Here is a 20,193-nt window from a genome sequence, read left to right on the forward strand (position 1 = left end):
CGGGGCAACTAAGCCCTCGTGCTGAGCCTGTGGTCTAGCGCCTGGGCTCCGCAACAAGGGAAGCCACCACAATGAGGAGCCCGTGCACCACAACTAGTCAAAGCCCGGGTGCAGCAACGAAGACCCAGCACAGCCAAAAGTAAATAAATAAACACCGATTTTTTTAAAAAATGCAAAGCTTGAAGACGGCAAGGCAGTCCTGGGCAGAACTAAGAGGAAACTTCGATATAAGGGAAGCAAGTGTGGAACTTAGTTTCAGAACCAGAGAAAGACCACTTCCGGAGGATTCCACCGAAGAACCGTGGCAAATGGGTGATCTGGAGCTGTTTTAGCTTGAGCCAAAAGGAGAGTGGACTCAGAAACTAAGGAAGTGAAACGCTCGGTAAGGCCAAGGAGGCTGCACCAGCAAGAAGCATGGGGACATCATCTGTGGACCGGAAGAGAAGGGAAGGGGGAGTGCCTGGTGGAAAAGTGTTCCCTGAAAGTGTTAGATACTCGTCGTGTCTGACTCTTTGGGACCCCATGGACTGTAGCCTGCCAGGCTCCTCTGTCCATGGGATTCTCCAGGCAAGAATACTAGAGCGGGTTGCTATTCCCTTCTTCAGGGGATCTTCCTGACCCAGGGATAGAACCTGGGTCTCCTGCACTGGAGGCAGAATCTTTACCATCTGAGCCACAGGAAAGCCCAAACAGGAGTGATTACCTCCAAAATACAGGGACAGACCTAAGGGCCCACTCTGTCTTCTGTCTTCCTGGCTCCTAGCCAGCCCTTCTCCACCCTGGAAAGTACCACAGTTAGTGACAAAAACATGCTTTTTTGAGCCAGAAGGACCCACTCTGAACCTTGGCTTTGTCACTTTGTCACTTGCCAACTGTAACAAACATTGGGAAATTCATTAGTTTCTCAACTATAAAATGGATTCAGGGACTTCCCTGGCAGTCTAGTGGTTAGGATTCTGTGCTTCCACTGCAGAGGGCTCAGGCTCAATCCCTGTTTGGGAAACTAAGATCTCACATGCCACGTGGCATGGCCAAAAACAAAAAAAGATAAAATGGGTTCAATAACACCCTTTTTGCAGGACGTGAGGATCAGCAGTCATTAATGTCCATGTAGAGAATTAATGTTGACAAAATTTCTGTTCAACTGTAGGTTCACTGTAGGTTATGATTCAGAATCGCTGCTGTTACTAAGTACTGACCAGATTGGGGTGGTGCTTCCCAGGTGGTGCTAGTGGTAAAGAACCTGCCTGCCAATGCAGGAGGCATAACCCAACGTGGGTTCGATCCCTAGGTCGGGAAGATCCCTGGAGGAGGACACGGTAACCCACTCCAGTATTCCTGCCTGGAGAATCCCATGGACAGAGCAGCCTGGCAGGCTACAGTCCATGGGGTCGCAAAGAGTTGGACACGACTGAAACAACGTAGCATGCGGACCGGGGAGGTCAAGGAAACGAAAAGCTGAGACCCCAGGGGTGTGGATTTGGAAGAAGACACGCTGCCTCCTGTTCTTTGATTTCCGAAACGTGAAACCCAAAGTCACCCAAGGAAAGAAAACCAGTCCTCTGATGACAGGGGCTCTCCATAGGATTCTCCAGGCAAGAATACTGAAGCGGGTTGCCATTTCCTTCTCCAGGGGATCTTCTCAACCTAGGGATCAAAACCAGGTCTCCTGCATTGCAGGCAGATTCTCTACCATCTGAGCGAGCCACTAGGAAAGCCATGCAAACTATACCTTTCTAAAGCTGTTGAAAACAAAAGCCCTAGGTCGGATCATTTCTAATTGTGTGGCCTGGAGTAAGCCAGGTACTTCCCCCTGGAGCCTCAGCTGCTTCTCTGCAGAAATCCTATTGGCTCTCCAGTGAACCCTGCCTTCAACCAAGCTCACAGCTGGTGATGGGGACCCACTTTAAAACCAAATGATGTTTTATTATTATAAACCAGACTTGGAAAGTTTTATGCAAGTAGAAGTCTCCATCATGACTACTTTCTGCTCTGATAAATACAGAATCTCAGAGGAGGGAGACTTCAGTGAACTAGAGAGGCCAGGGGGCTCCTGGAGGAGGCGGGTCTGAGTGAGATGGGAAGGAGCAGTGGGGTCTGGATGAGGAGGAAGAAGAAGGGGGCTTTGCAGTGGGAGGAATGGCTGGAGGAAAGCCGGGGGAGTGGGCAAGGAGGGGTGTGTCTCCAGGGCAAGGACAAGACACATCCCACTGGGCTGGATGCTTCACACAGGGCAGCGGGTGTAAGCTGGCTGTCTGCGGACCACACAGGAACCACAGATATGTTGTATTTGGCCCACAGAGTTAAACAATTAAAAAATTTCTAGAACATTCCACATTTCTGGTTTCTCTGGAAAAAATGGGAAGACCTTGTCTATGCCAAGGCCAAAATGGGCCAGACCTGTCATAACCCTTACTATTCCCCTGACACCAAAGTCACTGTACGCATTGACATTGCTCGACTGGCCCCTGCAGACTGAGCTCTGGTACAGGGGACCAGGTGGAGGAGACGGCAGGAAAGACAGGCTGGGGACAGGGATGCAGCAGAAAGCACATCGTCTCTGCAGTCAGAAAAGCTGGGGTTCAAATCCTGGCCCATCACCTCCCAGACTGCCACTGTGAGCAGCTTCCTGAATCTCGTGATTGTTTATAAAAGACATTCTATGAGTTACCCTTGGCCTGGTACCCAACAGAGCTGGTGTCCAAAGTGGTATTATCACTGTCCACTGTCAGCCTAAGGACTTTTGGTGAACCTGGCAGACTCCGGGGCAGTCATGGCAGGTTCTGAGCAGCGGCTCATGCAGGAAAAGTACATTTCACTAACTATGCTTCTGACAGTGATGTGCAGGGTGGACAGCGGTGGGAAGGAATTGGGGAGAGGTGAGTAGGGGTGCAGTCAGTCAGGTTTGCAAGAGAGGGAGGTTGGCTGTAAAGATGCTGATGTTTGTGGAGCTGGAGCAACAGGTCGAATGGAGGCCTGCACCATTTTTGCCATTATATGTAAGAGTGGAAAATGAAGCTAACACACTGTTAAAGAAAATAAAATATCTTCTACCTGGATGAACTATGGCTTTATAACAGCCTGGAAGGGCAGGTTCAAATTTGGAATTCTCCCACTTTTTGTAGCTCCACCTGTGTATGGTCAAGCCACCCAAGATGGCTGTTCTCTTGCTCTCTGTCCATCCCCCACCTGACCAATGCCTGCTTCACCCACACCTACTCACATCATTGACCTTCTACATACTCACCTTGGGCCCTAGCTAGTGACAGCTTATCAAAGGGGAGGTGAGGGGCTGCCTCTATGCTGGTTTCCCTGGTAACCAATGAGTCCACCCCACACCAAATCCCCCTATAACTGGCAATCTCCCCTGCCCCCAGGAGCAAAGACCACTGCCAGGACCTGCCAGATGTCTGCCACACACAGTGAGGAGTCGCTCCAGAACCTTGCTTCAGACTTGTCAGCTCCCCTTTCCGGTAAACCACCCATGTTCCTGTTGCTGACTCCAGGCTCTCTCTTTGATCTTAAAGCTGGGCAAGTGCAGGGCTTGTAGATGTCTGGGATGCGACCCAACACAATGCAAGCACCAGGGACACTGGGGGAGCACCTCCCTATCCCCAGTTGGAGCCCTGCTTTCCTCCCCAACCCCAAACTCCTGGAGGCTCCTGCTGGCACATCCAAGGCTCTGACCACCCAGGGCCCCGGGAGCCACCTTTGGCCATTCTTATGGCTCGGGGTGTGAACACTGAGTGTGTGCTGTCTGGGGGGAGGAGCGGGGTGGCACGGAGGACCTTTATCCTGTGCAGGCCTGGAAATGCGCATAATCCATTTCGATGGGACACTCCAGGGTCTTTGAGGGCAAGACTTAATAAAGGAGGTGTGGAGCTTGGGGAGGGAGCGGGACTTCCAGGCCTGGGGGAGTCATGTGCATCATGTGGGAAGAAGCGCTGAGAGGGAGGGGCCCTCGCAGTCCCCGAGGGCCCGGTGGGTGGCGGAAAGGGGAGTACCTTTGGCCAGGGAGATGTTGCGCAGCGTGATGGAGTGCTCCCAGTCCTTGAGGCGTAGGTCCTCGGTGACACCGTTGAGCACGGCCAGCTCCTGCTTGAGCTGCAGCTCCAAGCCCCGGTGCGCCAGGCGCAGGCGGCGTGCGTCCTCGCTGGCGTTGCTCACCAGCACGCGCAGGTCCCGCAGCCGCGTGCCCTGCAGGGCCACGTCGTAGGACAGGCTGAGGTTGAGGCCCCGCAGCGCGCCGCCCACGTCCTCCAGCTCGTCGCTCAGGGCGCCCACACGGCGCGCCAGCCCGTCCAGCAGGCCGGCGTGGCGCCGCAGCAGCAGCTGGCTGCGGTTGCTGTCCACCTGCAGCTGGTAGAGCTCCAGCTGCGCCGCGTCGCTCTGCTGGGCCGCGCGCTCCCGCAGCAAGACCACCGCCTGCTCGCTCTGCGCCGCCTGGGCCTGCAGCCCCCACAGCGCCCCCTCCAGGCGCTGCACCGCGCCCGCCAGCGCCAGCAGCGAGTCCGACTGGTTCTGCAGCGCGTCGTGCGCCTTCCACACCTGCTCGCTCAGCTCCCCTTGCAGCGGGGCCTGCAGCAGCCGCAGCTGCAAGTCCCGGAAGCTCTCGTTCAGCCGGTTCACGTTCCGAGTCAGCGCCTTCAGGTCGTCCGGGGAGCTCCGGGGCCTGGACACTGCGGAGATGGAGAAGGAGGAGGGGGAGAGATGAGACGGCTGCGGAGATCCTCCGCCAACCCCCGCCCCGGCAGGAGACGCTCAGTGAGAGGAAGGAAAAGCAGAAGTGGCTAAGGCTGAGCGCCTTAGTGAAGTCGCTCAGTCGTGTCCGACTCTTTGTGACCCCGTGGTCTGTAGCCTACCAGGCTCCTCCGTCCATGGGATTCTCCAGGCAAGAATACTGGAGTGGGTTGCCATTTCCTTCTCCAGGGGATCTTCCGGACCCAGGGATCGAACCTGGGTCTCCTGCATTGCAGGCAGACGCTTTACCCTCTCAGCCACCAGGGAAGCACCTTAACACATCCCCTAAACAGTGTTCAGCCAATGGTCCCCAAACACGTCTGCCCGTGAGAATCACCCAGCCAGGGATCCCACCTGTAGAAATTGTGTTTGGATGGGTCTGGGAGGTGACCCAGGCTTTGGAATTTTAAAAAGAGCCCAGGGTAATTATAAGATGCGGTTGAGTTTGGGAACCCCTGGACTCATCTATGGGCTTCCCAGGTGGCGCTAGTGGTAAAGAACCCGCCTGCCAATGCAGGAGACATAGAAGATGCAGGTTCCATCCCTGAGTTGGGAAGATCCCCTGGAGATGGGCCTGACGACCCATTCTAGCCTGGAGAATTCCATGGACAGAGGAGCCTGGCGGGCTACAGTCCATGGGATCACAAAGAGTCCGACAGGACTGAATCGACTTAGCATGCACGCACGCACGCACGCAAGCCCGCACAGACTTATCTATGGATGAGGTTGATCCGTAGGAACTGGTCTCTCTCTCCTCACTTTTTTTTTTATTTTGGAAAGGATCAGACATCAGCAGTTCCACGAGGCTTACCCTCCAATATTGTGTGTCATCCTCTCCACTTTAGAAGGGAGGTACCCTTATCCCCTGGAGAAGGAAACGGCAATCCGTTCCAGTATTCTTGCCTGGGAAATCTCATGGACAGAGGAGCCTGGCAGGCTACACAGTCCGTGGGGTTGCAAAGAGTCGGACACGATTGAGCAACTAAAGAGGCCCAAAGGGCCCTTATTTACCACCACCACCCCCCTTTAGGGCTAAAGCTGTTACCTTTGACCCAGGAAGCACAGCAAGTAAGACATGGAGACAAGATTCCAACCCAGAGGGCTTGCGTGCTCTGGAACCCAGATGCTGCCCTCCAAGTCTGCTCTGGAACTGCCTAAAGGGACCATGCCAGCAGCAGACTCAGCCAGGCTCCGGCAGCACTGGTAATTCCCACTCCTCAATTCGGGGTCCCATTCCCTCTAGGCTGGGGGAGATGCTTTTTTACATCCATACCTTCCCTTCTCTGGGGCTTCCCAGATGGCGCTAGTGGTAAAGAACCCATCTGCCAGTGCAGGAGACCTAAGAGACTCAGGTTTGATCCCTGGGTGGAGAATATCCCCTGGAGGAGGGCATGGCAACCCACTCAGTATTCTTGCCTAAAGAATCCCATGGACAGAGGAGCCGGGCAGGCTACAGTATGGGGTTGCAAAGAGTCAGACACAACTGAGTGAATTAGCACGTGTGCTTTTCCCTCCTCAGGCAAACAACCACCTCAATGGTCTCCCACCCTTTTCTCTTGAAAAAGAGGTTTCCTTTTCTTGATTATAAGCAGCTAGTTCACAGTATGAAGGGGAGGGGCGTGCCTCTGAGTCATTATCATCTAGCATCCGGTGTCTCCAGCATGCTCATGGAACACTTAGGGACACAGCACACCCTGGTACATCCTGGGATGTCTAGGAATGCTGGTCTACCGGCTGTGCACTATCCACAGCTTTGTCTCCCTCTCTGATCTACACACCAGAAAAATGGAAACTAGTAGTGGGGGCGGGGCAGAGTAGGAGGTGGAGGCGAAGGAGGCACAGAGGGAATTCTGCCTTGCAAATCTTGGGATGGAGAGAGCCAGGGAATCTGGTACACAGCTTGTTCGAGTGATGAGAAGATCTATATACACTAGCTCTTTCCTGAACCTCAAGCTGGGACGGAGGAAGGTGCTTTTGTGGGTGCTGGAGCTGATGCTTCTGCCAGTGCACAGCATTTATGGTGGCCGCCCTAGAGGATGTAAGTCATCTCAGATTATATCCAGAGGCTCACAGCATTAGAGGGGCATTTGAGCCCCACTTCAGATTCTCCCTTGAGACGTCCCTGGCAGTCCAGTACTACCACTGCAGGGGGCAGGGTTCGACCCGTGGTCTGGGAACTAAGATCCTGCATCCCACATGGCACACCCAGAAACAAAAAAATGAAAATAGTCAACAAAATTAAAGTGTTCACTCAGTACTTTAATCTCCAAGAATATCATATGCCCAACCTCTACTCATACCCATTTTCTCCACTTTCAGTTAGTTCTAAGTGCTGGAATGTTCTGTATTCTGTTCAGACTTGAAATTTGCCTCCCTGTACTCTCTAACCACTGATTTTGCCCTCTGAGGTCACAGAAAGCTAGTGAATTTTACGTTTCCCACAAGACAGCTCTTCAGAATCTCAAAGACAGTGATCACATCCTGGCTATGTAACAATGCTTCTGGTTAAAGTCAGCAGTTCCTTCATCAGCTATCTCTTGACTAGCTTCTGAGCCTCCATACCTCCTGGCTAACCTCTTCTGCACATAACAGGGTGTCAACATCCCCTTACAGGGTAGGGCTTGATCTAAATTTGTTTTTTCCATGGTGTATAAAGACTGGGCGAAGTTTGGAAGAGGGGTCTTCAACTTCATTCTGGGCAGAAGACTCTCTACTATGGCCCAAACTGAGTTTTTCAGACTTGCATCATTGACTTTGAGTCTAGGCAGTCTTTGGTAAAAAGTTCCCCCATTTTACAGATAAAGAGACTGAAGCCACGAGCATATTTATGACCTGCCTCACAGCATGCTCTAGGTGAGTGATCACACTATCGTGATTATCTTGGTTGTGAAGATCTTTTTTGTACAGTTCTTCTGTGTATTCTTGCCACCTCTTCTTAATATCTTCTGCTTCTGTTAGGTCCAGACCATTTCTGTCCTTTATCGAGCCCATCTTTGCATGAAATGTTCCCTTGGTATCTCTACTTTTCTTGAAGAGATCTCTAGTCTTTCCCATTCTGTTGTTTTCCTCTATTTATTTGCATTGATTGCTGAGGAAGTCTTTCTTATCTCTTCTTGCTATTCTTTGGAACTCTGCAGCAATGTGAAGTCAAGTGGGCCTTAGAAAGCATCACTATGAACAAAGCTAGTGGAGGTGATAGAATTCTAGTTGAGCTATTTCAAATCCTGAAAGATGATGCTACGAAAGTGCTGCACTCCATATGCCAGCAAATTTGGAAAACTCAGCAGTGGCCACAGGACTGGAAAAGGTCAGTTTTCATTCCAATTCCAAAGAAAGGCAATGCCAAAGAATGCTCAAACTACCGCACAATTGCACTCATCTCACATGCTAGTAAAGTAATGCTCAAAATTCTCCAAGCCAGGCTTCAGCAATACGTGAACCGTGAACTTCCAGATGTTCAAGCTGGTTTTAGAAAAGGCAGAGGAACCAGAGATCAAATTGCCAACATCTGCTGGATCATCAAAAAAGCAAGAGAGTTCCAGAAAAACATCTATTTCTGCTTTATTGACTATGCCAAAGCCTTTGACTGTGTGGATCACAATAAACTGTGGAAAATTCTGAAAGAGATGGGAATACCAGACCACCTGACCTGCCTCTTGAGAAACCTATGTGCAGGTCAGGAAGCAACAGTTAGAACTGGACATGGAACAACAGACTGGTTCCAAATAGGAAAAGGAGTCTGTCAAGGCTGTATATTGTCACCCTGCTTATTTAACTTCTATGCAGAGTACCTCACGCAAAACGCATGCTTCCTGACTCCTGGTCCAGCGGTTCCCTTCACTGCCCCACTACTCTGAAAAGTTAGTGAAAGAGTTGTCAAGGGATTTCCCTGGAAAGGTCCAGTGGTTAAGAATCCACCATGCAATTCAAGGGACATGAGTTTGACCCCTGGCCAGGGAACTGAGATCCCACATGCTGAAGAGCAACTAAGCCTGAGCCACAACTAGAAAGCCCATGGGGCACAACGAAAGATTCCGCCTGCTGCAAATAACACCTTACGCAGCCAAATAAAGAAATATTTTTTAAAAAGAGTTGTCAATAGAAGTAAAGGTTCTGGGGAAATGAATCCATGATGCAATCACAACCCAAGTAACCACAGGAATTGTCTGCCTAAGAAGTCATCGCAGGCCAGGACCTGATTGTGTTTGTCCGATATTCGACCAGATTGATTGACAGGTATTTGAGACAGAGCAGTTGGAAACCAGAAAGCCTGATATTTTAGTGTCAGCCTGTGCTCTTGATGCTCTGAGATTCAGAGAAACACCACAGCTCATCAGAAGCGGTAAACACCAGGTTTGTTAATTCTGATTTTTACACTGGGATTGTGAGTGACTAAGAGGAACAGTGCAACTACTTGATTTTAATGCTCATTAGCTCAGGCCTGTTAGAGGCAACACTGTGAAGGAGGCAGTTTCCCTTAAAGCCACTCTCTGCCAGCTCCCACCAGCCCCTCCCTCCCTCTGCAGGTGGTCCCTATGCCCTGGAAGGTCCCCCGCCTTGCCTGTCAGCCCCCAGCTTTCGGATCTGAGTCCCCGTCTCTCTCAGAAAACTGGACTGAAACTCGCCTGTATGGTGAAGGTTGACAATCAGCTACCCCTTCCTAGAGAGTCCATCTGAGTCTTTGATTAATTTTCATTGCACAACCTATTTTAACATAAATTGAAATAAAAGAAAGAAAAAAAAATTCTTCCACCATCTCACAACCTCCCACAAAGAACACTGGTTTCCTTTCCATTTTCTTCTAGTTCCATCCAAATGCATATCCAGTCTTTACAATTCAATTTCTGTGCTTTTTAAATTTATGAATGATTATTTCACACTTTCCCCATCTGTCCTTTATAATTATCCTTCTGATGGCTGCCTAAGAGCCCGTGAGGGAGATGCCTGGTAATTTACCCACTCTCAATCATGGAAAACAAGTGCAGAAAGGTCCCTCCTTCTCTTGAATTTTTTCCTACCAATAAATTCCTAGAAGCTGGATTAGTAGAGCCAAAGTTATAGACATTTTTATAACTCTTAAAAATTCCAACCAAATCACAAAAAGAAAAAAATTCTAGCCTAATCTCTTCCCAGAAGTGATACCTATTTGTAATTACATTGTAGGCTTTCCAGGTGGCGCTAGTGGTAAAGAACCCAGCTGCCAATACCGAAGACATAAGAGACTCATGTTCGATTCCTGGGTTGGGAAGATCGCCTGGAGGAGGAAATGGCAACCCACTCCAGTGTTCTTGCCTGGAAAATCTTATGGACAGAGGAGCCTGGCAGGCTACAGTCCATGGGGTCACAAAGAGTCAGACACGACTGAAGTGACTTAGCACACACACATACATGTACATTATAGATTTTTAAATGTGCCAGTTTCAATAAAACCTCAATGCACTGAGTATTACAATTTTCATATGGTTAATGTCACAGATACAAAATGGTAGCCTGTTATTTTATGTTAGTATACTTGTATTTTAGAAGTGACTTTCTCAAGGCAATGCATTACCTATCTTTACAATTTGATTTCTGGGTTGGTTTTTTTTTAACTTAATGAATTAGCTCAAATGAATGATATAGGTATTTTAGGTACTCAGTCTAATCAGAACAAAATTAGTTGAAGGAGTAAATACTCTTTGGGCATCCAGTGATGCTGTAGAAGCCCAGAGCAGCCTCCCTCTTCTGGGGTCACTTACCCGCCCCCAGCAATGAATTATCTCCTTGCAACAGTCACAGTGTGTTCTCGGCTCACACTGCCCCACCCCCTCTTAGCCCCATTTAATCCCTTCCAGATGTTTGCTGTCCTCAACAGGGAACAATTCTTCCTTGAGTGTGACTCTTAATTCATGTTTATGCAAACAGTTCATTTATCTCTCTGCCTGCTGTATTTACTTTTAATTGCTCTAACTATTCTTTAGCTTTCATACTTTCACAAAGGGGAGATAAATCATAGAGTAACAATAATTACTGGCATCTCTCAAGTCCTTACTCTGTGCCAGACATGTTCTAAGTACTTCCCATATTAATGCATTTAATTCCATAATAAGCCTGTAAGTGTTGTTATGAGCTTCATATTCCAAACGAGGCACCTGAGGCACACAGAGGTCGAGTAACTCACAAGGTCACACAGTTGGTAGACAGAGGAGACTGACTTTAGATTCAGGTCACTGGGGTTCAGAGCTCCCTTCGTGACACCATCAGTCCTGAATGTTCATTGGAAGGACTGATGCTGAAGCTGAAACTCCAGTACTTTGGCCACCTGATGCGAAGAACTGATTCTTTGGAAAAGACCCTGATGCTGGAAAAGACTGAGGGAAAGAGAAGGGGACAACAGAGGATGAGATGGTTGGATGGCATCACTAACTCAATGGACATGAGTTTGGGTAAACTCTGGGAGTTGGTGATGGACAGGGATACCTGGCATGCTGCAAGCCACGGGGTTGCAGAGAGTCAGACACGACTGAGCAACTGAACTGAACCGAAAGGATCAAAAGCACAGAATAAACTTTTAATTTATTTTATTATTTATTTATTTATTTTTGGCCACATCACGTGGCATGCAGGATCTTATTTTTTCCCAGCTACGGATCTAACCTGCACCCCCTGCAGTGCAAACATGGAGTCTTCACCACAGGGGAAGTCCCTAGAATACACTTTTTAACAGAGACGCACAAATAGGGAATAAGCTTTGAAGGTTAGTGAGTTCCCCATCATAAACCCAGGTGGGAGTCAGGCTGCTTGGCAGGAATCATGGATTCTAATTCAGATTCTGATTCAGTACTAATTGCTGAATCTTAATGAATGTGTTCATGTACACTTTGTAATAATGTTTGATTGATGGATGAATATCTGTCAGGCCACACCCTGGGCTAGGTGAGTCACACAAACACATCTCCTGCAGCCTTCCCACCCAGACCCCAGTCCTGGGCTGGCTCCCAGTTTCATAATCATCTTTTTTTTTTCATAATCATATTTTATGCTCATTAAAAAACAATCATATGCTGGTGAAGTCAAGGTGCTCCAGACTGACCAGAGAGGCTGCGTTCCCCAAACACATCAGACACACCCACTGTGCCAGCAGAGCAGGGGAGGTACCTGTGAGCTGGAGGAAGAAAAGCAAAGGGTTCTGTTTGAGGTTTGGAGTCCTAAGCCTTGAGCACTTGTGTTAATGATCCTTTATCTTTATATAAAGTTTCACACTCATTATCTCCCTTAATTTTAAATATAATTCATCTTGGGAGGTAGGCAGTGCTGCAGGAATTCCTAATATCCTCAAAAAGCAAAAATGAAAGAGGCTCAGAGAAGTCCAGAGATGCCAGAAGCATAAATAAGGATGGATTGGGGTCATCGGTCCCATTATCCAGTCTTCTGTCCTCCATACCTGCTGCAGGGGTGGTCAGCCCCATACTGAACTCCAAAGTCTACTTGAGGGAGCAGGATAGGAGATGACATTTATTAAGCACCTACCACATGCTGAAGCTGAAGCTCCAATACTTTGGCCACCTGATGCAAAGAGCCGACTCCTTGGAAAAGACCCTGATGCTGGGAAAGACTGAGGGCAGGAGGAGAAGGGGGGCGACAGAGGAAGAGATGGTTGGATGGCATCACCGACTCAACGGACATGAATTTGAGGAAATTCCAGAAGATAGTGAAGGACAATGCTGTAGACTGTGGGGTCACAAAGAGTTGGATACGACTCAGCGATTGAACAAAAATATGCCAAACTCAGCTTCAGTCTCTTGTTAGGAGTGACTTCGTTTCATCTTCCCAGCACACTTGTGAAGTAGGAATTCTGCCTGTGTTCAGATGAAGGAGCTTCAGAAGGTAGGAAAGAGTGAAAGGAAGCTCAAGATGCTTGGTTTATGAAGGCCCTGCTGGCCCCACCCTTAGACAAAACAAACAGCAGAAAGTATCTCTCCCCCTTTCTTCCAGGCCACCCGAGCAGAAGTCCTGCATCAGCCTTAGAAGTGAGAATGAACTGTCAGTGGTTTGGGTGTCGACGGGTGGGGGGCATGGAGAACTGGTATCCTAGTCTGATGGAGAAGGCTGGTGGAGGAGGGGAGCAGATTCTAGAATGCGGTCAGGGGCCATATAACTGTGTGGTCCTCCCAAGCCTACAGGCAGATGGTATCACCATTTCACAGATGAAAAATAGAAACTGAAGCGACGCAGTGAGTAACTCAAGTCCATCTGTGAGTAGGAGGTGGACCTGCCTGTCTGTTTCACTGTCCTGGCCTTGTCCTCATTTAGGCTCATGATGCTGATGGGAGGAAGGTGGGTATCAGAGTTCACAGAGTGTCACGTTAAGGGGCGTCCCAGATGTCTTAATGGTAAAAGAATCCACCTGCCAATGCAGGAGACGAAGGAGATGAGGGTTCGATCCCTGGGTCGGGAAAATCCCCTGGAGAAGGAAATGACAACGTATTCCAGTATTCTTGCCTAGAGAATCCCATGGACGGAAGTGCCTGGTGGGCTACAGTCCCTGGGGTCGCAAAGAGTCGGACACAACTGAGCACGCACGAAGACACATTGAGGGCAGAGCTGGGGAAAGATGGGGCTGAAATGAAACTGCAGGTCAGGCACCTCAATTTAAGCACCAAGAAAGAGAAAAGAAAGGGGGCTTTCTTTCAGGAAGTCTGTAACACTGGGCTGGATTTCCTGAGATCTGGATACATGTGACTTTAATAGAAAATTCATTTAAAAGTGGACCATAATGCTCATTCCAAATTGCATATTAGAGAGGTTATCGGTAGATCTTTAACACTTAAACTGATGCACATTTTCACTAGGGCTCCCCAGTTTCCAAGAGGTAGGAGGAAACCAGGGCCAGCCTGTGGTGTGTGACAAGGCCCCACATGCGAAAGGGCCCCATGCCTGGGGCTTACTGCCCTGCTCTCGCTCTCTGGAAATTTTGGATTATTTTATTTTTGAATGTGTGTTTTGTAAATGAAGGGCAGAGGCAGGGGAAATGAAGCAGACGGGGGAGGTGAGGTATGAGAGGACATGTATAAGGACCCAAAGAAGGAAGCAGCTGATTGGTAAGTTTGAAAGTGTTAGTGTTAGTCGCTCAGTCATGCCTGACTCTGTGACCCCATGGACTGCAGCCCGCCAGGCTCCTCTGTCCATGGGATTCTCCAGGGAAGAATATGGGACCGGGTAGCCCAGAAGCCCCTTCTCCAGGGGACCTTCCCGACCCAAGAATCGAACCTAAGTCTCCTGCATTGCAGGCAGATTCTTTACCATCTGAGCCACCCTGGTAAATTTGGGGTGAGCTTATTCACCTGAAAACCTTTCTGGCCTACCCAGTATCACATGTCCCCGCTCCGAGCTCACTCAGCAGCATGTCCTGGATTAGCGTCTACAGGCTGGAGACTGGCTTCTTTATCTGCAGCCCACCATCCCCTGCACTCACACAGAAGACAGCCGGGAGCTTGCAGCCCCAGCTCAGAGCAGCAGGAGGCCTTTGAGAAGGAAACCAGAAGTCTTTGCCCAGGTGGCCAGAGCTTTCTGATGCTCTGTTCACCTGAAGACTCATCAACCAGCGGCTCCCAGGGCCACATGCTTTACCCACTTAAGTGTGCTGTCCTGAATGCCTGTGTGCAGTGGCCTTTGTCAGTTCTGGGATGAGAGGGCTCCCTAAGTAAGTCCAGTGGCCAATTTTAGGTCCTTCAGGTAGGATCCAAGAAATAAGCATGAAGGGTGCAGATGGCATCTCTGAAATGGCGCAACCCAGATGCCCAGCCTGTATACATAGACCTGTCTCTGGCCCATGGAGGATCACAGACGCTGGACTGGGGGATGCACGGAGCGGAGGCTGACTGCCAGCCACTGGACAGCCATGGATATCCACATTAGGATGGCCTGGCACAACCTCAAACCCCACCAATATGTTGGTTACTTTCCCCAGAGGTGTGCTGGGTGCTCTGTGCTCCTGGCACAAGCGTTCCCTTTGGTGGTCCAAGCCAATGGAGTCTCTGATAATTCAGTCTTGATGACCGTGGAAATGGGATCCAAGACAAATTATGATGAAAAAGGCTCTTCTTGAGGAGGCTCTTCCCAGGACCCTCACTTCAGAGGCCAGAGTATCTGAAATCATTACGAGCAATGTCAGGAAGTCCAGCATTTTGATGGGGTGCATGCGTGTGTCCTTAGTCGCTCAGTCGTGTCCGATTCTATGGGACCGCATAGACTGTAGTCTGCCAGGCTCCTCTGTCCATGGAATTCTCCAGGCAAGGATACTGGCGTGGGTAGTCATTCTGTTCTTCAGGGGGATCTTCCCAACCAGAGATCGAACCCACATCTCCTGTGTCTCTTGCACTGGCATGCAGGTTCTTTACCATTAGCGCCACACGGGAAGCCACATCCTGAGAGAAGCAGATCTAAAAACCGTTCTACACGTGGGTATGCTTTTTGTTATTATTGTTTCCTTTCTTCCTTTTATGGGTCTTTTAAAAAACTTTTTATTTTATATTGGAATATAACCCATTAACAATGTTGTGATAGTTCCAGGTGTCCAGCAAAGGGACTCAGCCATACATATACATGTATCCATTCTCCCCCAAACTCCCTCCCATCCAGGCTGCTACGTAACACTGAGCAGGGCTCTCTGTGCTGTACAGTAGGTCCTTGTTGGTTCTATTTTAAATATAACAGTGTGTACCTGTCCATTCCAAACTCCCTAACTATCCCTTTATCTGTCCTTATTTTTTCCTTCTTTTTAAAATGTATTTTTAAAAAAACAAATAAGTGGTATATTACTTTCCTGGGGCTACCATAACAAAATAGCACAGACTCCATGGCTTAAATAACAGAAATTAAAAACCAGTTGTCTCATAGTTCTGGAGGCTGTAAGTCCAAGATCAAGGTGTCAGCAGGTCTGATTTCTCCTGGAGGCTTTTCTCCTTGGCTTGTAGCTGGCTTCATTCATCCTGTGTCTTTCGTGGCCTTCCCTCTGTGCATGTCTGTGTCCTAATCTCCTTTCCTTATAAAGACACTAATCATATTGATTTAGGGCCCAACCTGGTGACCTCATCTGACTCTAATCACTTCTTTAAAAGGCCTGTCTCCAAATACAGTCATAGTCTGGGGTACTGGGGGTTAGGACTTCAACACTTGAATGTTGAGGGGATGCAATTTAACCCATATAAGTGAGGCCCTTTACTAGAGATTAACTGGAAAGAAGCTGGGGTGGACAGTAAAAGCGGGTGTTGATTTCCAAGCCCCTGTTACACCCTTTATTGCAGTTATTTCTAGAAAGTGGCCCTCAAAGACTTATTAATGGAACATAGCTATAAAGAAATAAAAACCTGGGCTTCCCAAGTGGTCCAGTGGATAAGAATCCACCTGCCCATGCAGAGAACACAGGTTCGATCCCTTGTCCGGGAAGACCCCATATACTGAGAAGTAACTAAGCCTGTGGGCCACAGCTTCCAAGTCTGAGCTCTAGAACCCAGAAGCTGCAACTACTGAGCCCACATGCTGCAACTACTGAAGCCCTCGTGCCGAAAGCCCGTGGTCTGCAACAAGAGAAGCCACCGCAATGAGAAAGCCGTGGCCTGCAAGTAGAGAGTAGCCCCTGCTCGCTGCAACTAGAGAAAGCCTGCACTGCAACGAAGACCCAGCACAGCCAAAAATAAATTAATATTTTCAATCTTTTAATTTGGGTGTTGTCATGTATTTTACCTTTTGAGATCCTTTGAGATCACCAGTCAAAGATCTAGTTTCTCAGATGAGATGTGTCTTGCATTGTATGTGTGTGTGTACGTACAGGCATGCCTTGTTTTATCACCCCTTGCTCTACTGCACTTCGCAGATACTGTGCTCTGTACAAATTCCAGGTTTGTGGTAACCCTTCATCAAGCAAGTGTCATTTTCCCAACGTTTTCTCATTTTGCGTCTCTGCATCACTTTTTGGTGATTCTTGCCATATTTCAATCCTTCTCCCTCCTTCCCCTGCCCTGCCAGCAAAAACATTATGACTCTCTGAAGGCTTAGATGATGGTGAGCATTATTTTCTTCTATTTTATATTTTGCCCACACCATGCATATTGTGAGATCTCAGTTCCCCGACCAGGGATTGAACTCATGCCCCCTGCAGTGGGAGTGCACAGAATCCTAACCACAGGACCACCAGGGAAGCCCTCGCATTTTTCAGCAATGCAGTATTTTTAAATTAAGGTATGTACGTTGTTTTTTTTAGACACAATGCCATTGCATACTTAATACACTACAGGATAGTATAAACATAACTTTTATACACATGGAAAACCAAACAATTCATGTGATGCACTTTATTGCAATATTCACTTTATTGTGGTGGTCTGGACCCAGACCCGCATGATCTCTGAGGTATGCCTGTATATATAATGATTTTCTGTGTATTATGATATTCTGACATCTTAAGAAACTTTTCTGGCTGAGGACAGACTGCTCCTCCTGAAGCTGGCCAATTCTCAGAGATGCAAAGGGACCTTTTCTATCCAATCTGGAGCCACACCTCTTTTCTCTGCCCCCAAGAAACAATATTTCTCTGCCTCAATCTTCCCAATGTTGGGTACCAAGGCAACTAGAGAACACCTCTATAGCCCACAGTCCACCAAAATTATTCAAACTAGCTAGAACTGCCTTGCCTTTCTCACAGAAATCCCAATAAAGGCTGGGGCCCGACTGTTCCCCTCACTCCTGTTTCTGCCTTCTGACGCCCCTTCCCCACGAGGTTCCGTGTGGCCTGCGTGCCTCCCATCTCTGGTATCTGTGAGTACAAGAAACTCGGCCTGAACCTGTCTCCTTTCAGGGCCACATCCACCTGGCCATTTCAGAAAAGAATACATGACATGTTCATACGCCCAGTTCTGCAGGTGAAGCTTAGAGAGATTGAGTGGCTTGTTCAAAAAAACACTACTAGTGAATGGCAAATCCAGATTGAATCCATTCATCCATCCATCCATCCATCCACCCATTCATCAACCCACCTACCCACCTACCCACCCACTCATCCATCCATCCATCCACACATCCATCCATCCATCCACCCATCCATCCATCCATCCACCCATCCATTCATCCATCAACCCACCCACCCATCCATCCATCCATCCACACATCCATGTGAATTATCACGGATAATAATACAAAATACTATGTGACTTTCTGCTGTATTCCATGCATGGATCATTCCCCGGCTCCAGTGGGGCCCTCCTGATGCTCCCCTCCATCTCTCCAGCCTGCCTCCCCAGCAGCAGTCACATGAGGCCATCGTCTGAAATCAGCAAAGGCAGCGAGGATGTTTCTGTGTTTCTATCTTTCTGGACAATCTGTTCCATCAGTGCTTGTTTTCAAACAGCTCAGGATCAGTCCCCTAGGGTTTCCACACGGCTTTTGGTTGGAGTGATGTGAACTCTTCCCATTGGCAGGTTTCCTCAGATCCATCTTTCTTTGCTTCTTGAGCCTGTCAGAGTATTTTAAGGAGGTTGGAAATTATTCTCACAAAAAAGCACGTGAGGAATCTGGGCCAGACTTGCCAGGAATCTCAGCACTTTACTGGGTTTCCTTTTTCAGAACATGACGTTTGCAGCCAACGTGTCAGATCTCTCGTATCTTTGTTCTTTAGAATTCAGACTCCTGGCACAGTTAGATCATGGATGCTTTGACCTAAAAGTGACCTTAAGAATCATGTACTTCTCAATTTCACAAGAGGAAACAAAGGCTGATAAAGGTGATATGGAAATGTCCCAGGTCATCTAATAGTTGGTGGCAGAATCAGGGCTTGGGCTCACATATCATAAGACCCAGTTCCTATCTCTTTCTATCGATATGGTATCACACTGCTGTCCAGGAAACCAGAATGTGTTATCAACCCACCCATCCATCCACCTGTCAACTATACACTGGTGGTTGCCAAGCACATTTGCCATCTGCCCCTGCAGAGATTGAACCCTTTGCTGCTGCAGCTGCCAACCTTCAACACGCCCTGAAGGGAATTCAGGGTGGAGAGTGAAGCACTCTGTGCTCCAGGGAAGCTGGTGGCATAGGTCTTTAGATAGATAGTTTTAGGAATTGGTTTCATGATCCCAATCCTTGCATCACCTCATATCTAGAAAAGCAGTAAATCTCTCATGGTGATATCAGCTCCTCGTGACTAGCAGAAAACCCTTTCGAAAGTAAGGACTTGATTATTTTAAACTCTCCCTTCATTAAAATCTTATATACTGACCTTCCCCCACTGCTTCTTTGGAGCAGTCTCTCAGAGCTAACTGAGGTGCTGTTTCCCGAGCTGCAGTCCTCATTTTGCCCCCAAATAAAACAACTCACAGCTCTCACACATTGTGCATCTTTTTTTGGTCAAAACACCCATCCACCCATCCATCCACTCATCCATGCGAATCACCACTGATAATAATGGAAAAGCATTTTACCCAAAGAGGCAGATTTTTTCCAATTAAAAACATTTACTCCACGAGTATGAATTATTTTGAAATATTAATTGGTCCCCAGAGTATCCTGCGTGATTAGACTGGATATCTTTAGTACTGCAAAAATATTTAGTATTGTGAAAGAGTCATATGAAAATTGTGCCAGTGACAATCACCAATCACAATGTGGGATTATGTAGGTTCAGAGTCTTTTCTACAAAAGGGAACGATTTTAATGACGATTTGTAATATACTGTAATTTTAAAAAGAACACTGCATGCACCTCATGTGTACAGTTCTTCAAAAATTGACATCTTAGTATGAAGTGCAGATTATATACAGGAAGTAGAATTGAGGATTTCATAGACTCTGAAATTGGATGGGTCCTCACACATAGATTAGAACGGAAGGAATACCAAGCTTAAGAGTGCAAAGGCCTGGGTTTGAATCCTGTCCACGATTTCCCTTGCTGCTCTTAGACAAGATAAGTTATTGTTCTGAGTTTCCCCCTTTTCCTCTAAAAATAGAATTAACATCTATCTCAGGAGGTGGTTGTGAGATTGAAGATAAGGGTAAACTCTATTTGAGCGCTTACTACTGGCCAGGCACCCTGCTATGTGTTTTATGTAAATATCATCTCATTTGAGGAAATCAAACATGTGAAAAGAAACCCCCAGATCTATGGAGAAGTCCTAGTCAAATCCACACTATTGGTATTCAGGTAACCTTCTAATCTAGGTACCTTCTCTTCCTTCACTGATTATCAAAAAACTTGACATTAATAGTCATGATGGTACTTTGAAGAGTTGTATAGAGCTTGACATGTACAAAACACTGCTATGTGCCTTACCTAATTTTATCCTTTCACCAGAATGGAATTCTCATTTACATTAAGTGAAGAACTGAGGGCAGTGAAAAGAAACGTTTTCTCCACCGTCAGCCAGTGACACCCAGTCCCACACACCTTTTATCCCTCATCTTCCTCCTGTTTGTGACTCAC

At 47.9% G+C, this 20,193-nt stretch overlaps 1 protein-coding gene across 1 annotated transcript in view; it reads right to left on the minus strand.

Annotated features, from left to right (window-relative positions):
- SCARA5 (scavenger receptor class A member 5) overlaps positions 1-20,193 on the minus strand; it is a 133,538-nt gene that overhangs the window by 50,767 nt on the left and 62,578 nt on the right. Inside the window, exon 4 of the mRNA XM_069574174.1 lies at positions 4,005-4,679. Within this exon, the coding sequence (XP_069430275.1) occupies positions 4,005-4,679 (675 nt within the window). The remainder of the gene's footprint in view (positions 1-4,004; positions 4,680-20,193) is intronic.

This window comes from Ovis canadensis, chromosome 2, assembly GCF_042477335.2.
Source record: "Ovis canadensis isolate MfBH-ARS-UI-01 breed Bighorn chromosome 2, ARS-UI_OviCan_v2, whole genome shotgun sequence".
Lineage (NCBI taxonomy): Eukaryota > Metazoa > Chordata > Mammalia > Artiodactyla > Bovidae > Ovis > Ovis canadensis.